General features: G+C 59.6%; 1 protein-coding gene across 1 annotated transcript in view; it reads left to right on the forward strand.

Annotated features, from left to right (window-relative positions):
• The window catches only part of CAPN9 (calpain 9), a 29,254-nt gene extending 12,309 nt beyond the window's left edge, over nt 1–16,945 (forward strand). Inside the window, exons 7-20 of the mRNA XM_079107495.1 lie at nt 1,307–1,392; nt 1,846–1,923; nt 3,806–3,966; nt 4,877–5,034; nt 5,148–5,356; nt 6,625–6,661; nt 7,781–7,861; nt 10,036–10,093; nt 11,421–11,485; nt 11,843–11,911; nt 12,212–12,290; nt 12,959–13,075; nt 15,121–15,179; nt 16,081–16,945. Of these exons, the coding sequence (XP_078963621.1) occupies nt 1,307–1,392; nt 1,846–1,923; nt 3,806–3,966; nt 4,877–5,034; nt 5,148–5,356; nt 6,625–6,661; nt 7,781–7,861; nt 10,036–10,093; nt 11,421–11,485; nt 11,843–11,911; nt 12,212–12,290; nt 12,959–13,075; nt 15,121–15,179; nt 16,081–16,107 (1,284 nt within the window). The 3' untranslated portion in view covers nt 16,108–16,945. The remainder of the gene's footprint in view (nt 1–1,306; nt 1,393–1,845; nt 1,924–3,805; nt 3,967–4,876; nt 5,035–5,147; nt 5,357–6,624; nt 6,662–7,780; nt 7,862–10,035; nt 10,094–11,420; nt 11,486–11,842; nt 11,912–12,211; nt 12,291–12,958; nt 13,076–15,120; nt 15,180–16,080) is intronic.
• The last annotated feature ends 1,653 nt before the right edge of the window (nt 16,946–18,598 follow it).

Here is an 18,598-nt window from a genome sequence, read left to right on the forward strand (position 1 = left end):
TCCGTCCGGTCAGGAGGCCTGGCGCCGGGAAAGCCGTGGCGACATCCCAGCCTCCAGGCAGCGACCCAGCTCAAGCAGCAGGGCAGACTGCAAATTCTCCCTCCCTCCGCCTTCCTGACCTGCTTGGGTCTCCTGCAGAGGGCAGGAGGCCCGCCACACTGGGGAGGGCTCCCCGCTCTGCTCAGTCTACCAACTAAAGGCCATCTCGTCCAGGGTCACCCTCACAGGCACAGCCAGAATAATCTTCTTAAGTAAATATCTGGGCACCTTATGGCCCAGTTAAGTAAGACACAAGAAATTATCCCAAGTCCCCTCCTGTGCAGCTGAGGACCAGGGTGGAAATGACCTGGCCCCCAGACCCACACAGCACCACCCCACTTTGGGTGAGCAGCTGGCCTGCAGGAGGGTCCTGGAAGGCCTGAGGGGAGGAGAGGGAGGAAATGGATGAGAGAAGATGAGAGGCCAAAGGCCCCGCCCCCAGGTTTAAGCCCCCACAGCTGCTCTTGGGGACTCGGCACCTCGGCCACCTCCTGTTGCGGTCGCATCCTGGGTTACATGCCCCGAATGCGTGGGCCGGGGTGTCTCCCTCGCTGCAGCAGAGGCGTGAGCTGCGATGGACCCCGGGACCCTCCTGTTGACTTCCCGCTGCTTGTGCTGGTCCCTGTGTCCACCTGCTCAGTTCTGCTCCCTCTCCACAAGGGACCTGCTGGCCCCAACACCTCACATCAGGGAGCTCCTGGGTGCCCCCCACAAGCAGCACCGCGCGCTCTGAGATGATGTTCCTGGAACTGATTCACGCATCCAGCATCCGTCCGGAGCAGGACAGCTCCTGGCGGCTGCTTACTGATGAGCAGACCTCTGACCTCACTCTCTCCCTCCCAAACGCCTTGGCCTGCTCCCAGAGCAGGCAGGCACTCCAAGCCTGCAGCTCTGTCATCCCTGGGGCTCTGTGAGCCTGTCTGAGGACGCTCTGTGCTGCCCAGGTGCTGAGGGACCCAGAAAACCAAGATGCGGGGGTTCTGGGCCAGAGGAAATGCTCTGGATTCTTGCTGATTGTGATTTACTCTCCAGAGGTGGCAGGACTATTCTCGGTGGCTAATGGGAGCTCACTGGAGAGGCCACTGCTTGTCTTCAATAGGAATTCGAAAATTCCAAGGCTGGTTAGGGAGGGATGAGTCCATGGATGAGTCCATGTCCATGAACGCTGAGGCCTCAGGAAGCCGGCCCTGCAGGAGATGGGCCAGAGCTGAGGGGAACGCAACCTGTCTTCCTCACCGCCCACCTCCCTGATGCTTCTTCCGCCTAGGTAGACGTCCGGGGCCAGAAAATCGAGCTCATCCGAGTCCGGAACCCCTGGGGCCAGGTGGAGTGGAACGGACCGTGGAGCGACAGGTCAGACCCAGCACAGAGGCGTGGGCGCCTGTGGCCTGGGCACCCACCAGGCCCCCGAGCACCCAGGAGGAGGGGCTGCTGTCTGGAGTAGTGCTGGGTCACACAGGCACCCGGGAGCCACAGCCTGGGTGTGGGGGGCTGTGAGCAGCTGCTCTCTCCAGCACCCCGGCCTGTCCCAGGTCAGGCGTGCCGCCTCTCAGCTGGCCAACCTCCTTCCCAGCCTGGGCAGGTGAAGGCAGCATGGGCAGAGAGGAGGGGAGGCCACTCCGGCCCTGGCACCGGCAGGCTGGAGCCAAGCCCAGCTGCTGCCCACCTCCCGCCCAGGTGCTTTCCACCAGCAGCCCTCGGACTTGTACTTTCCCACTTGGGGACCTGTGGCCAGTGAGGTCACCGGGCAGGCATGGCTCCTGGGAGGGCCCTCCTCCAGGCTGAGTCCAGCCTTGTCGCCCGCAGCTCCCCAGAGTGGCAGTCCGTGGGTCTGGCCGACCAGAAGCGCCTGTGTCATGCTGCTCTTGACGACGGGGAGTTCTGGTACAGCTCCTCCCGTTCCATTTCTGCTGAGTGTGTGACGGGTGTGAGCGTGGCCGCCTGGACAAGGGCCTCCACCTCGCCTCCTCTCTCCCTCCTCTGCCTCCTCCTCTCCTCCCCTTTCTCCTCTCCCCTCCTCGCTCCTCTCTCTCCCCTTCTCTTTCTCTCCCCTCCCCTCCATTTCCCTCTTCTCTCTCTCTCTCCCCTCTCTCTCTCTCCTTTCTCTCTCTCGCTTCGCTCTTCCTCTCTCCCTCTCTCTCTCGCTCTCTCTCGCTCTTCCTCTCTCTCTCTCTCTCTCTCTCTCTCTCTCGCCTTTCCTCGCCTCTTCTCTCTCCCTCCCTCTCTCATCTCATCCCTCTCTCTCCTCTCCCTCTCTCATTCTTTGCCTCTCTCGCTCTTCCTCTCTCCCTCTCTCTCTCTCTCTCTCTCTCTCTCTCTCTCTCTCTCTCTCTCCTCTCTACACACCTCCGCGGCCCCCAGGCTGGCAGGGAAGCTGATCTCAGTGATGTTTGGGTGGGGAGGTTTGGGTGGGGAGGTTTGGGTGGGGACCCTCCCCATCTCCAGGTCTCTTGGTGGGTCTCTGGAGAGGCAGTGTCGTCCAGAAAGCCAGGGCAGAGCTTCTGGAGAGCAGCCAGCACCTCCTCTGCTCTCTCTGCCCTCCCAGTCTGCTTGGCTGAGTTCTTGGCGGTCCAGCTCCGCCCACTGCCCTGCCAGGCTGAGCCCCAGCGGCGGAGTCGGCCGAGGGGAGGGGTTTCTGCTGTAGCACTGCAGCTCTCGAGTACTTCCAGTGGGCCCCGCCTTGGACCCGCTTCTGACCTGCATCTTCCTGCTGCAACTTCCGGCTGCTGCCTCGTGCACTCTAGCCCTGGGCTCTTGCCTGGGCTCCCCTCTTTCTCCCAACACCCTTTAAACCCACGAGCAAAGACCATGGCCTGCGCAGGAACACCCAGCCTCCCTCCTCCTGGAGCGTCTGCCCTTCTTCCGCTGCACTTCCCCGGCTGTCTCAGCAGCAGCCTCACCAGGTGGCCTTTGCCCCAGAGTGGACAGGACACGGCCTCCAGGCTCAGTAGCCTCGAGGCGCGGGCACTGAGCTCTAGGATGCCGTGGGACCCCTTGGCAAGGTCCTGGCCTGTCCCCGTCTCTCCTGAGGGCACAGTCCCCACCTCAGAGGGGCCCGTCTGCCCAGAGCCTTCCCCCAGACCGCCCACCTTCCCCTCTCGCTGCTCCCATCCTTTCATGCCCACCCACCCACATCGAACCCTCAGCACCTCTGGGGTCCGCCTTCAGATCGTGCCTCCTTGTGGCCACTGCCTCTACCTCCCTGGCCAGCAGCCTGGACGGAGCACCTGCTTCTCTCCCCACTAACTTCCCAGCAGGCCAGTCGGCTCCACCGGTGTCCCTAAGGTCTCTGCCCGACACAGCGGCTGTGGACGGTGTCACTCCACTCCCTCCAAAGGCTTTCCCTCCCCCCACGTCACAGTCAGATCCTCTGCCCACCCCATGCCCGTGGCCTCTGGCTCTCGTCCCTGACCCCGTGCTGGTCCTTGAGCTGTTCCATGAGCACGTCAAGCCCCTCTGCCCCAGGACCTTGCTCGTTCCCTGCCTGAACCCCAGCAGCGGCTCCCCACCAGCCTCTCCACTCGAAGGGCACCGTGTCCTGGAGGCTTCTGGTCCCTGCCGGAGGGACACCCCTGCCCTCTGTTCTGGCACAACTCTTTCCTCTGCGGCTCTTGGCACATCCCGTCAAGCTGTGTTTTGACCTTTTTTCCTTTTAAAAACCTTCGCTTCACCCTCTGTGTGTCGGGTCCCCACCCTGGGCCCCCAGCCCTGGAGCCCGGAGCCGGGCGGTGTGGCTGCCCGAGCGCCCACACGGCCCCTGCCGCAGGATGGCGTTCGAGGACTTCAGGGCCCACTTCGACAAGGTGGAGCTGTGCAACCTCACCCCCGACGCGCTGCAGGAGGACACGCTGCACAGGTGGGAGGTGGCCGTGCATCAGGGCAGCTGGGTCCGCGGCTCCACCGCCGGGGGCTGCCGCAACTTCCTGGGTAGGTGCCTCCCTTCCACTCGCTCTCCCATTCCCGAGGGGCCAGTCCAGCCCGAGGACATCAGCGGGTCAGGGCCAGGACCAGAGAAAGCCGGGAGAGGGTAGTGGGTCCACGGGACTCCAGGGAGTGAAGACGGCAGAGGCGTGGTGGGAAGCTGGACAGAAACGCCCGAGGAAGCAGCTGTCCTGCCACTTGGCCGTTTTCCAGCATAAGTGACAGAGCTGCCCGCTGGCCAGGCGGGCAGCAAGGAGGGCTGGCTGTCCTCCAGGACTGACAGCTCGGGGCAGAAGCCGGCGGGGCCCAGGCGGGGCTTGTCTCCCTGTGGCTCTGCTTGGCCCTCTCTGCTGGGCTGACTTCCTGCCCTGTCTGGCGGGCTTCGTGAGCACGGAGGCAGCATCAGACCCTCCGCAGCCTTCGCGGGCACAGTGAGGTCAGCACCAGCCCGGGCTTCCCTCACGGGGCCTCCTTGGCCCTGGTGCCTGGAGCACTGAGTGCTGCTCGGCTTTGCTCCGGTTCTCTGTGATGGGAGGGGCTGCCACAGACCAGAGCTCGTCCTTGGAGCAGGGACGAGTCAGTCCTACCCAAACTGCACCGTCAGCACAGAGGCAGGAGCACGCTCCCAGGCCTGCCACACCCCCCCGAATGCCAAGTGGGAGAAATAGGGTGGGGTGAATTTAGGCTAGACCTGCAGGAGGACCGGGACAGGGCAGAAGTGGTTCAAAGGTGAAGGAAAGGGAGGACTCGGATTTTTCACTGGGTCCCAGGAAGCAGGGCGGGAGGGGGATGGGAACTGGGGGGAAAGAACCCTTTTCTGAGGAGGTGGACGGGGGTGGGCAGGCGGGTGTGTACACTTCACATTTGTTCGCGTTTCCTTAGGAAGGGACAATGATCCTTCTCTCTCAAATGCCAGATACCTTCTGGACCAATCCCCAGATAAAACTGTCCCTGACTGAGAAGGACGAGGGGCAGGAGGGGTGCACTTTCCTAGTGGCCCTGATGCAAAAAGACCGGAGGAAGCTCAAGAGATTCGGCGCTGACATGCTGACCATCGGCTATGCCATCTACCAGGTGGGAGCCAGGCCACTCGCAGCAGCACCCCCCCACCGCCCGGCTCTGCGTCCCGGCTCATCCTCAGTCTTGTGCCTGAGGCGGTTCCCAGAGAGCCCCTTCTCCTACTGCAGAGCCCCGGCAGGGACGGACACCTGGACAAGGACTTCTTCAGGTACCACGCCTCCCTGGCTAGAAGCAAGACGTTCATCAACCTGAGAGAAGTCTCCGAACGCTTCCGGCTGCCCCCCGGGGAGTACATCCTGGTTCCCAGCACCTTTGAGCCCCATCAGGAGGCCGACTTCTGTCTGAGAATCTTTTCGGAGAAGAAAGCCATTAGCCGGTGAGAAGCAGAGGGTCCCAGGTCCCCTTCCGCTAGTGTCCCGGCACTGGGGTCACCAGGACTGCAGAACAGGGCCAGACCCTCCTTCTCGTCACCCCCAGGAAACGAGGTGATTCAGCCTGGCTCTCCCCACTACAAGCAAACCTGTCAGTCCCCCTCCCGACGGCGCCCAGAGTCCTGCCCCCAGGTGTTCCTGGGCGGAGACCTTGGTTTTTTCAGACTCTGGGGTGGAGGCTAGACTCCCACACATGATGACAGACTGTCCCTGATGTCCAGAATGGCCTGTTCCCTTAGCTCCAGTTTAAAGGCTGGCCGGTCTGAACCCTTTACCCGGCAGTGAAGTTGCATCAGTTGCATCTAGGGATACGTGTCCCACGGCCGCTCGTGCTGGTCGCTCTGCGGCAGAGGGGAACTGGCTCGAGATGTAGCGATCCGTTTCTTTAACCAGCAGCCCATCCTGGAGATTGCAGCAAAGTCTGAGTGTTTAAGCTAGACAATCCCCACGAAGACCGACCTGCGCAGAGGGCGGGAGACGGTGGTGGCCGCCGGGCTGCTCTGGCCTTGTGTGCTGCGAGGCAGAATCAAGCAGGGCGACCAGCTGGCTCCCTCTCAGTGTTGGGGTCCCTGTGCTTGCTCTGGGTTGCTTGCTGTCCCTGGGAGGATTAGGGTTTGAATTTGTAAGACGGATTCCTCCTCGTGTCCTACATCGACGAGGGCTGAAGGTGGCTCTTCCTCTTAGAACCGCTGCTGTCCAGCCCCTAGATGTGAACAGCCAGAGCAACAGTGACCACCCTTCCTCCTTCCCCAAACCTAAGTGTGTGCATGCGACAGGGCAGGAGCGCAGCGGGCAGCCTCAGGTGGCTCTTGGTCCCGACGCGGACTCTGCTCTTCCGAAGTCCTCATCCAGGCTGAGTGACGGGTCTCAGCAGCGGGTCTCTCCCCTGGAGATGCAGTTTCGAGGGTAGCATGCAGTGAGCCTGCTCCGCCCCACTGGCCACACCCACAGCCCTAGTGGAAATGAAGCAGGGCATCAGGGAGTGACATCAGGGTTCACTCCTCTTACTTCCAGAAGCCCGGGGTTTGCACGCTGTCCTTGGGCGAGGGCAAGCGGAGGAGGGTCTGAGTGTGGGGGTGGCTGTCCACGCTTGCGGTCTGCAAAGCCTGCAGAACGGGAAGGGCAGAGAACCAGGAGGGCATCCTGCAGCTCTGCAGATGGGATCCCGGCCAGACGGCAGCCCACAGTTGCACTGTGCTTTCCGCCCCTGCAGGGACCTGGATGGCACCGTAGACATCGACCTTCCTGAGGTATGTGCTCCCCTGGAGGGAGGGCAGTCTTGGGGGAGGCGGAAGGCCTTCCCCCTGACCACAGTGCCACCTGAGCTCCTGTCCAGTCCATGGGATCTGTGCCCATGCTGGTCTCTGACCTGGAAGCCACGCCTGGGGCCTCTGTCCCTCACGGCAGCCAGGCCTCCCTGGGCGAGGCAGGTTCTGCAGGGTGTCCTCCTTCTCTGGGCTTCCACCTCTATGGAGAGGCACCTGCCTCCTGTGGAGGGGACCAAATGAATGCATTTTAAGAAAAGCAATAAAAGGGAACCGAGCAAGTGGGTAGATGCTCTCGCTGTAGACTCAGGGACATGGGACTTGCCCCCGCTCTCTGAGTGTTGGGGTGAGGGGTTGATTTCAGTTCGTCCAAGGGTTGTGAGACCTTCAGGAGGCACCAGGGTGTGCCTGGCTCAGCTGCACCTCCAGGGGCACAGAGACCTGCTCTTGGAGGGGACCTGCGGCCCTGTGCCAGAAGCAGGCCGGGCAGTGGGGGTTCAGGGCAAGGGCGGAAGTCAGCGCGACACCCAGGTCGGCCCCTGTGCCACACGCCCCATGGACCCTCCAGAACGGGGCCACTTGTGCTGGGGTTCATCCCCACCTGGGAAGTCATCTGTGAGCCACGCCCCAGCCAGGCCCTACGAAGGAAGCCCTGGGACCACCCAGGGAAAGCCACCTGGAGGGGCAGGGAGCTGACCAGTGGCTTTGTGCTCCGCTGCTTCCTGTTCCTGCTCAAGCTGCCACACCCCACAGAGCGAAGTGTCCACAGGATGAGAGTCATTCCTAAGAGCCAGCTGAACAGCTGAATCTGCAGACCCCATCCCGGGTGTTTTCCTCTTGGGGTCTCTGAGGCAGAAGGGTACAAGGAGTCCAGTTATCAAGGTCCTTCCAGACTCCCTGAAGGCTCCGCAGGCCTCTGGGCGGTGGCTGGTGCGCCTGTGTCCACGGGTGACTGCTGGCACGTGAGAGCCCATGCGGTCCTGACTGGTCCCTCAGGCAGCAAGGTGTCCACCCGGGCTCTCCTTTCCTGTGTTTCTTTGAGAGCAAACATGGAGTTTCTCTCCTGTGGGTCCTTCTGTGCAGCCCTCTCTGGCTGTTTTTCAGCCCCCGCAGACAACGCCACCTGAGCAGGAGACAGAGGAGGAGCAGCAGTTCCGGGCCCTGTTCCATCGAGTGGCCGGAGAGGTAGGGCACCCTGGGTTGGTCACGGGGTTTGTCAGCAGTGCCTCCCCGAGGCCTGGTGGGGCTTGTTGCAAAGTGACGGCAGCCCTGGTCACTCGAGGCTGAGACACAGCCTGTCCACATACCTGGCACCACGGGCCCTCTGTTGATGGGGCAGCAGCACTAGCAGTGGTTCAGAACTGGCCCAGAGGCTTCTTGTGGCAGGTTGGGGAAGTCTTGAAAAGGAGACTCTCTGAACTGTGCCCCCAAATCCCTGCCACTGAAATGCTCTGTGTTCTGCTCTGTGCTGTCCAGGGAGGCACCGTTAACATTGCAAGCTCTGTGCCCAGGAGAGTCCTCCGGTGCAAAGCATTTCCATCCATTAACACCAGAGGGTCTCCAGGATTGGGGGGCCAGGGCCAGGCTTAGGCCACCAAGGAAGAACAGGACATCAGTTCCCTGCTTCCTGTCCTCAGTGCTGCTCCTATTCTCAGCCCTGTTGCTCAGTTTCCTTTCTGGGGACATGGCCTCCTGGGGCCCTGGGAAAAACCTCCCAGCCCCAGGATCTTCCTCCTTCTGCTGGAAATGGCCGGTTGTATAGCCTGATAAACTAATGGGTGTTGAGGTGCTGATGACATCAGCTTGCTCTGCCTCCCCTGCCTGGGGCCCCTAGTGTGAGATGGGCTGCCTGGTGGCTGATCCTAAAGCTGGGGACAGCTAGTGCTGAACTGGGGCATGGCAGTAACAAAGCTGGGTAGGAGATGGAGAAAGGGTCTGGGCCTTGTTCAAAGCACAGCAGGAAAAGCAGCCACTCCCTCGGGCAGGGCAGAGCATGGGGGCATATCCCCAGGTCAGCTGCTATCTGGAGACCACAGGAGGTCAGAGCCAGCATGGTGGACTCAGCTACTGAGGAGGTGCATGGGGCAGGGACAGAAGTTGGCAGAAGTGGAGGTCCAGTGTTTGGAAGGGAAGGAGGATATGTGCAGGAGGCTCGCTCATCCCCAGCCCGTCCAGTGCGGCGTGGGCAGCATCCACACTTTCTCACGGAGTCAAACCTCCCAAACCCAGCCCCAGGAGCTCCAACAGAACCAGTGATACCGGTCTTGAAAGTCAGGATCGGGACCTTGTTCCCCCTGTGTTGAAGTTCAAGCATTGAAGGAACACTGAGGCAGGAGCAAAAAGCAAACTGTGGGAAACAGACAGAGAGACTCCTCCGGAGGAGAAGGGGTCCAGAGTCGGTGCCCCAGGGAGCAGGGGTGTCTTGCCCCTTTTATAGATTTTAGATTTCCTTTCTTCTCATGCCTACATGACCAAAAGGCAGGAAGAGAGCTGTCCAGGGGGTGTTGCTTGTGTTTGGAAAGTGTGATCCTTCCCCTCCCCAGAGGCGGTGAGCACCTGGTGCTATCTACCCATTTCCCTTTCGTTGATAATCAGTTACCTGTCCTTTGCTGTGGTCTCACCAGCAGGCACTGGTTAAAGCAGTTCCACAGGGGTCCACTCTACTGGTCCAACTCCTGGACAAATGCGCCCAACAGCAGTGGCATCCAAACTTTCCTGTGTATGAAAGCCACCTGGGCATCCCGGGAAAATGCAGATCCCTCTTCTGCAGGTGTGGGCTGAGGCCTGACTGCATCTCTAAAAAATAAGCGTCTGCTCTGTGGCTGCTGGGACTGGTGCACTGTCTTAGACCCCCTCGGGTCCTTGAAAGTAGCCGACAAGACAAGCCACATTCCTGGATCCTGTGACCTGAAGGGGGCCTGAGGCAAGCCCAGGAGGGGCCTGCCCAGGAGGGGCGTGTCCACGAGAGGGGCGAGCCCAGGAGGGGGCCTGCCTGAGAGGGGGCGTGTCCAGGAGGGCGTGTCCAGGAGGCGCTCCGTGGTGCATTTCTGCAGGAGGCTCCTCTGCTCTCCACACTCCCAGCAGCACCTCCAGGGCCATCCGAGCTTTGCCAGGTGTTTCTGAGTCTCAGGAAGGTGGCAGCACACCTCGTCCGGTTTGCTGTGCCCGCCTTGGGTGGGCCTCTGCGGTTGGCTGGGCTTTCCCTAAAATGCTGGCGGAGCGGTAGCAGCGATCCAGAAGATGGGCATACCTGCCTGGTCGGGGTCCTGAGGGCCCGTCTGTATCTCAGGCCAATCAAGCTGGAACTGACAGCGTCTCATGAGGGGTCGCTGAGGTGCTAACAAGCTATGTCTCCACAGGACATGGAGGTGACAGCAGAGGAACTTGAATATGTTCTAAATGCTGTGCTGCAGAAAAGTAAGTGCCACACCCATGTGGGGCCCGTGGAGGGGACAGTGACCCTCCAGGCTCTGGCCCCGGCTTCCCAGGGCTGCCTGAAGTGGGACTTCAGATACAGCTGTCGTTTATCCCCCGATTTCAAAAATGGTGCAAGTTAAGGGCAAAAAATTCTGAAAGATGCAGAAAAACCTAATGCCCAAGAGAAAGATCACCAACCCTGACCACCCACAAATCCCGCTGTTAGCCAGTGTGTGGGCACGGTCTCCATTCCAGGACACTTCCCTCACCTCAGAGACCATGTGCCGGCTGGCAGCCCTTCCAATCCCTCCTCCCGGCCCCAGCGCCGCGGCTGTACTCCAGGATCTGCCGATCCTGGACGTTGGCACGAGAGCCTTTCTGCCTGGCTCCCTTCACCCCACTGCGTCTTCCAGGTTCACCCCTGCCGAAGTGTGCCTCTCTGCTCCTGATAGCCAGTGACATTCCCTTGTGTGCTCTGCCCATTGATCTCTTCATTTGTCTGTGATGGCGTTCGGGTAGCCACTAGTTTTGGCCACTAGCTGATGTTGCTGTGGGCTTCATTCCTCCTGCCTCCATGGCAAAGAGAATTTCTGGGGGTAATTCTGCACTTGATGTTTTAAGTGCCCAGTGGTTTTTCAGAGGGACTATTTTACAGGTCCACCAGCAGTGTATCAATGTTCAAGTTCCTCCAACAGTTTAAACCCTGCCTCAGGCTTACCTGTGTGAGCAGGTCACTGGATGTGCTTCCAGAGCACAGTTCCCCGGGGTCGGCATGTGTGGAAGCAGCTGCCGCGAGCAAGGCCCTTCCTTCAGGCACTTATTCTTTTCTTTTTTTGGGAGGGGGGCTGGGGATTGGACTCAGGGCCTCGAGCCTGCGAGGCGAGCACTCTACCAGCTGAGCTATCTCCCAGCCCAGGAATTTATTCCAAGCTTCTGCCCTTAAGTAACCTGATAAAAATCTTCATGGGTGACTTTTCACTTAGAATTCTTAAATTAGAAAAAACGTGATGAAAGAGCAATCGCTGTTTTAGTTTCTGGTCTGGGAGTTTGGGGTGTTATCGTTTGGTTTTGTGTGCTGAGGACTGACCCCTTGGCCTCATGTGGGCTAGGCGAGCGCTTTACCACTGAGCTGCACAGCCCGGCATTCCCATTTGTAAGGTTTTTTTTCCCCATTTATTACAAATTTTCCTTCTACTCTCACCAGTATCATAAGAGTGCCCATAAGGTTGCCGTCCAAGAGGCTGCCTCTGGCCACGCTGGGCTTCAGCAGATGGGACACAGGTCTGACCAAGCGTCAACCAAATGCAGCTTTCACGTGTGATTTCAGGAAAGGACCTCAAGTTCAAGAAGCTGAGCCTGATCTCCTGCAGGAACATCATTTCCCTGATGGACGTATCCTTCCAAGCACATGCTCAAGTCCACAGTGGGCAACTTCCTGTAGCGCTCTTCCGCGGGCGCTGGAGCTGATCAGAACGAGCGGCATGGGACCGTCAGGCACAGGGGGTTTCCGAAGGGACTTGGGACCTCACTGGCATTGGTCCCGCCCAGGGAACAGAAGCGCTGTTTCTGTGCGTCTGAGACTTTGAGGCTCCCAGCCCTTCTCACCCTCCACGTCCCCTCTTCAGAGAGGCACGGTGCAGTCCTCCAAGCCCCTCTGCAGGGCCAGCCCACTGGCCTCCCAGGTGTCCTGAGCTGGGCCCATGAGGAGCCTGGGTTGAAAGGTCAAAGTGCCTTAACCCACGTGGCCAGACCAGCGGCAACGGGAAGCTGGAGTTCAGTGAATTCCGAGTGTTCTGGGACAAGCTGAAGCAGTGGATCGTACGGGACCCGGCAAGCCCCAGCACAGGGCAGGGCGGGCAGAGAGAGGCCGCAGGCCCAGTGGTGCTGGCAGGGGCGAGGGAAGGCACCAGGATGCACTTCCTCCAGACTGAAGGGATGACAGAGGGGCCCTAGGCTGGGATGGCTGCAGGGGGTGGCTGCAGGGGGCACCTGGCCTGGCACAGGCGCCTGGTTCCCTGGGCAGCAAGGCTTACACAGGAGGGTGGGCCCAGCCTTGCCTCCAGCTGCTGCCCAGGCTGCCCTCCACCGCTCAGCTCCCTTCCCGCCCCCACCCTGCAGAACCTGTTCACCGAGTTCGACGTAGACAGGTCCGGCACCATGTCGTCCTACGAGCTGCGGACCGCACTCAGGGCTTCAGGTGAAGACCACTGGGGCATGGGCTGCCGAGGTGGGGCCAGCATGCTGCCGGCTGGGCACTGACCCGCAGCCCTAGCGGGGCCAGCAGCGGGCCTCTGAGCTGAGTGAGCTGCACTTCTCAAGGTCACAGTCCTGAGTAGTGCCCGTGCTTGGTCCCTCACAGGACCCTCCTTTTAAGCCGCCATCAACATGGGCCAGAATTTTTCTCTGGCAGCCAACAGCATGTCCTCTCAGGACCCTTTCTAGGTCCCCACGCCTTTGGGTTAAAACACCCTGAAGATCAGTCTCACACCAGATGCCATGTAGGAATCCTCAGGACAGGTCAGGCCAGAAGTGAGCTCAGACAGAACCAGAGGGGAGGCAGGCACAGGACCCGGCCTGGGGCTCAGACACTGCCCACAGGGAGGGTGCCGCCCCAGGAAGCCTCCTCAAAGGCTGGCCGGACCCTAGGGGTGATGTTGTTGTAAAACCAACCCCAGGAGCTCACTAAGCCCACGGTGTTGGGCAACCTGTAAGCGCCGGCCCCTCCTGGTAGACACCTTCCTGCCCACCCAGTCCAGCCAGGCCCCCATCAGGGAGCCCGCTCCTTGCCAGGCAAAGCGTGGTCCCTAGGCTGGTTCTCCCTGGCCACAGCAGGACACAGAGGTGTGGCCTCCCCTTCCTCCACAGGCTTCCAGCTCAGCAGCCGCCTCCTGCAGCTGATTGTCCTCAGGTACGCCGATGAGGGACTTCAGCTGGACCTGGATGACTTCCTCAACTGCCTGGTCCGGCTGGAGAATGCAAGCCGTGAGTGTCCACCACCCCAGGTCCACCCTGGTGTCTGGTCACCCCCATGAGCACATGCAAACACCCAGCAAGTATGACAAAGAGACCCTGAAGCCCTTGGGAGCTATGAGACATGTGGCCCGTGTGGCTGGGGCAGGTGCAGTGTCGTGGTCAGTTTCCAGGGACCCCTGATTCCCACGTGTTCTATGTCTGTGAGGGACACTGGGCCAAGGCGGGGCTTATGCTCACCACGTCAGGGAAGGTCTCATCTCAGGGCAAGTCCCCACAGCATTCAGAATCAGAGTCTCAGTCCCCGCTTCCCTCCCTCACGGACAGTTACCTCAAAAAAGACTTGTCCCACCAAGAAGGGACAGAGACCAGGCGGAGGTGCCCTTTGAGGCTGCAGTCTATCATACCTACCTCCTTTACGGACTGGCCAGGAAGGGAGGCGTCCTGTGTCCAGGTGCTCACACATGCCATCCAAGCAGAGGCAAAGGGACCGTGTCCCCAGGCACCTCGTGCTGGGCTAAATGCTTCAAAGTCTTGATTTTTGAACCAGAGCCCCAGTTTCCATGTTGCACGGAGCCTTGCAAATCACGTGTCTGGTCCTCCTTGGCATTTGCTAGCTCCCAGGTGGCCTCGCCGGGCCTGGTAAAGCAAGGCTATGTCTCTGTAGTGTGGTCAAAAGCTCTGCAGGCAGGTGGCAGGCTCTGCTTGAATCTTGTCTCTGTGGTCTGCAGGCTCCGGGTGACGGAGAGATGTGGGAGGCTTGGAGCAGTGAGCCGGCTGGCAGCCCTGGATGCCGGTCCAGGTCCCTGGCAGCTCTGGAGAAGGGACCACCTGACAGATGGCCTAGACTCTCAGGGTGGGCAGAGCTGACCTTGGAAATGGGAAATTTGTCCCTCCTCTCCTCTCGGCTGCTCTTCCCCCTTCTGGGCTCACTCAGGCCTGACCCTCCCCACCCGGGACTCCCAGCCTGTTCCCATGGGGCACCAGGGAACAGGCCCCACAGGCTTCCTGGGGCCATTTCACCTTCCTGTCAGACAGCTGCAACCATCCGCTGCCACGTAAAGAGTAAAGCACCCACAGGGTGCTTCTCAAACCCCTGTGGGAGCTTAAACAGACCCAGACGTTGGCCTGGGCTCCACCCCCGGCGCCACGGAGCTGGAGGGAAGGTTGTCGGGAGCGGGCTGTAGTTTCCAGCTGAGGAGTCGCAGGCGGCACACGTCAGGTCTGCACACTGCCAGGTGTGGCCTGCACTCAACACAGCCTGACACTTGTCACCTGCCAATTGCCCCCAGGTCCCTAGCACATCCTTCCCCCCAAGTGGGTTGCTCACAGATCTCAGACCCGCCCTCCCCTCTGTGGATGTGCAGTCACCAGATTTGGCTTTGGCATGATGGCCATGCCACTTGTCCACCTGATGAGATTCTCAGTGACCCTTGACCTCACCCAGGGCGGGTCCATGGTGAAATCCCTGGTGGCCTCCTGGCTGTTCTTGGTGGCCCCAGGATCTGGACAAGGGCCACTTGCTGCACTTGGTTGTTGGCTCTCCTGGCTCCTTCCGCTCTGCGGCAGCGGCAGGTCCCTCTGCCCCGTCCTGTGGTGACCCTCAGGTGGAGTGGTCGGCTCCACCTCTTCCCACAGAGGGAGGCTGAGGCCCAGGGACACATGTGATGGCCCCACCAGCTCAGCCTGGCTCTCTCTGCTGCTCCTGCTGCCCTGCCCTGTGGCAGCTCCCACCGCCCCACCCCAAGGGACTCAGCTACAGAACAGCTTTCAGACTTGGGCAGAACCTCCTGTGCAGACACTGGTTTCCTGGGGTCATGGATTTCAAGGGATCTGCGACCCCAAAGCTTAGGACAGGGAGATGCTTTGGACCCAGGAGCTGGCCAGCAGCTGGCATAGGGTAGAGGCCAGCGCTGTCCACTCCTGGAGTCCTGCCTGCTGTGCCAGAGACCACTGACTCCCACCAGGGGGAGCAGCTCCCCACAGGCAGCCGGGCTGGCTCCGCGGTTGGGAGACCCCGAAGGGACCATGTCCACGGTGCTCCTCTCTCCCAGCAGGGGTGTTCCAGGCCCTCCGCGTGAAGAACCAGGACTTCATCCATCTCAACATAAACGAGGTACGAGCCAGCCTTCTGCCCAGGGCCCTGAAGAGCGCATCTCTTGTGAGGCCTGCTGTCCTCTGTGGGGCCACAATAAGGCATGCCCAATGGTTCCAAGCCACCCTCCACTGGGCTCACAAGGTCACTTAAGGTGAAATCAACTGTGGAGTACTCGTGGCAACCCCATTCTGCAGAGGCGGAACGGTCTAGGGATGGGTCGCCCCGCCGCTAGCAGCCCTCCCTGTCTCCTGTCCCTGGGCTCCTGCCTGCCTGCTCCCAGCTTCCCCTCCACGCCCCTGCCCAGGTGGCCCTGTGACTGCCATGACCTGCATGTCTGTGTGCTGCTCGAACCTCAGACCTGAGAAATACGGGGCTTTGGCCCAGGTAGGCACCCCAGTGAGGATGCTGGGCCAGGAGAGCAGGGCCCGCTCCAAGGCTCGGAGGGGCCCTGGGGGTTCAGTGCACCTCCCAGAGGGACCTTCCCAGCCGCGCTGCTGCAGTGTGGGGGGCCAGCCTCGCCCAGGGAAGCAGGTTGGAAACACAGAGCCCCAGGCCCTGCCCAGACCGATGCTGCCAAAGGGGAAGCTGCCCCGGCTGTGTGTCCTGGTGTCACGTGTGTCCCTGGCCCTGCTGCCCCGGCTGCGGGGCCTGGTGAGGCTGTCCCCCTCGCGGGACAGCACCTTCTGCCACCCCATTGCGCGCTCCGTGCTGGACAGGAGCTCACCCTCAGAGTCTCGGGCCTCGGAGAGCTTGAAGTGCTGAGGGCTCGTTTGTTTTCCTGTAAAATGTTTTCAGGTTTGGCAGAGTTCCGAGTTTGCAGGCAGAATGACCAGGTGGTGGAGCCCCTGCATAAGCAAACGGGTGTCCTGGGGCGGGGAGGGACTGGGGACGGGCCCTCATCTCTGCTCTTCACTTCCAGTTCATCAACTTGACCATGAACATTTGAGGCGGCCCTGGTGGTGCTGCACCTGCCCAGCGTCAGCTCTTGGACCGTGAACTGCTGAGCTGCCCTGGTGGACGGTCTCGCCCGGGGCTCTCTCCTGCCTGCCCCGCACCCCACTACCTTGCAGAGCGAAGCCTCTGCTGCTCTCTCTGACTTTGTGCTGCTGCTTCATTAAGATCACTGCCCTCCAGAGCCGCGCCTCTGTGGCCTGGGTCAGGCTTGCTGGCATCTGCTCCTCCACGTCCCCTCCTCCCACTCCCAGGACGCCCTGGCACCCAGAGCCCTGGCTCCAGGGCGCCAGCACCGTGCCCGGACACCCTGGCAGGCAGGGTTGTCTAGGTGTGTGGATGCCTCTCGAGGGAAGCGCGGCTGTGGCCTCGTTTTCTGTATGGCCGGTGCCTCCCTCAAGGGTGACGCCAGCTCACCCCACTCAGACCATGGCGGGTCCTTGTGGAGATGGCCCCCTTGCTGGGCGTGCTGTGAGACACTGTCCGTGCAGAAGCTCTCCGTGCCCAAAGCTTGGGGGCTGCAAAAGTTGGTGGCTAGGTTATTTCTTCCGAGTCCCATCCTAGTGGGACTCAGTCCTTCCTCCCCACCACAGACAACGGAGCCTGGCTGTGGCTCCCAACACGGGAGGGGACCCCAGTGCCCTGGGAGGTAGCAGAGTGAGTTAGTGACTTAAGGAACACAAGGCCACTTCCTCAACGGTGCACTGGGCAGAGGAGGTGTAAGGCCAGGCGTCAGGTGGGCCGAGAGGGAAGGGGAGAGCACAAGATCAGGTGGGGGCGGGGCTCCGGCTGTGACGAGAGGTGCCAGAACCAACAGGAGCAAAGTGGACGTGATCAAAGGAGAAAGGGACAACTTCATGACAGCTAGAGAGTTGGATCCCCACTCTTGGTTTTTTGTTGGTTGGTTGGTCGGTACCAGGGATGGAACCTGGGGCACTTAACTACTGAGCCACGTCCCCAGCCTTTTCATTTTTTATTTGGAGACAGCGTATCATTAGGTTGCTTGGGGCCTCGCTGAGTTGCTGAGGCTGGCTTTGAACTGCACTGATCCTCCTGCCTCAGCCTCCTGAGTCTCTGGGACTACAGGGGTGGCCAACTCCACCCTTAATTATTAACAGAACATTGGACAGAAAGTCAGCGGGACGCAGAAGATCTCACCAGCCCACCAACCACTCGCCCTGAGGCGGTAGAGCACCTGCCCCCAGGCAATGAGCACACGCTTTCAAGAGCACAGGGCTTCTCCAGTGAGGCCCAGAACTATACACTCTAGGCCTCAAGCTAGGTGTGATGTATTTAAAAGAATTTAGATCATCCGGAATACATCCCCAACCACTGAATTCAATTAGAAATAGAAAAGAAATTTCTAAAGATCCATGAGCTGAAGGGGGAAAAAAAATCACAATGAAGACTGGAAACATTTTGAACTAAACAGAACAAAAATATAACACATCAAATTTAATAGGACAGGACTGGAGTAGGACTCAGAGTAACAGAAAGTCCTCAAACCAACAGCATAGGCTTCCATCTTGAGAGAGAGGGGGAGATTAAACCCAAGAGAGCGAAAGGAACAGACATGAGGTCAGAGCAGAAATCAACTAGAAACCAGAACACAATGGGCAGGCTGGGCTGGGCTCAGTGGTAGAGGCTTGCTTGGCACGTGTGAGGCACTGGGTTCGATCCTTAGCACCACATAAAGATAAATAAAATAAAGGCCCATTTTTAACCAAAAATGTTCTTAAAAAATGGAACACAACAGAAAAAAATCAAGGAAATAAAATTTGTTCTTTGAAAAGATCAATAAAATTGATGAATTTTTAATTAAACGAACCAAGAAAAAAAGAGAAGACACAAATTAACCAAGTCAGGAACGTGTGAGGGGCATCATGCTGATGGGGGAGAAGGTAAGTGAACGTTAGAAGCAGCTTTGTGCACCAGTGAGGCAGCTCGGAAAACAGAACGTCCCTGGAGAGGAACACGTCACCAAACTGACTTGAGGAGTCGGAACCCGGAATAGACCTACACAATAAGGAACCGGAAGTCACAGTTTTAACATTCCCGTGAAGAAAAGCCCGGGCCTGGAACCCTTCCCTGGCCAATTCTGTGACATTCAAAGGAAAAGTAACACCGCACTTGCTCGACTCCTTCAGAACGTGAAGGCAGAGGGACGACCGTCCAGCCCATTCCAGAAGGGCAGCACTGCCCTGGCGAAGCTGAGGACCAACAAGAGACCGCAGGCCAGGGGCTGGGCTCAGTGGTAGAGGCTTGCCTGGCACGTGTGAGGCACTGGGTTTGATCCTCAGCACCACATAAAATAAAGGCATTGTGCCCACCTACAACTAAAAGAAAAAATTAAAAAAAGAGAATGTGCTTTGGCTTAAGAACAAACACACAGACAAGTTAACAGAATAGAAATCCACACACTTACACTGCAGTCAGTCAACTGTTTACCAAGTCGCTTTCCAGTGGAGGGAAAGAGTCTTTCTACA

Source organism: Sciurus vulgaris, assembly GCF_902686455.1.
Source record: "Sciurus vulgaris genome assembly, chromosome: 12".
NCBI classification, from domain to species: Eukaryota; Metazoa; Chordata; class Mammalia; order Rodentia; family Sciuridae; genus Sciurus; species Sciurus vulgaris.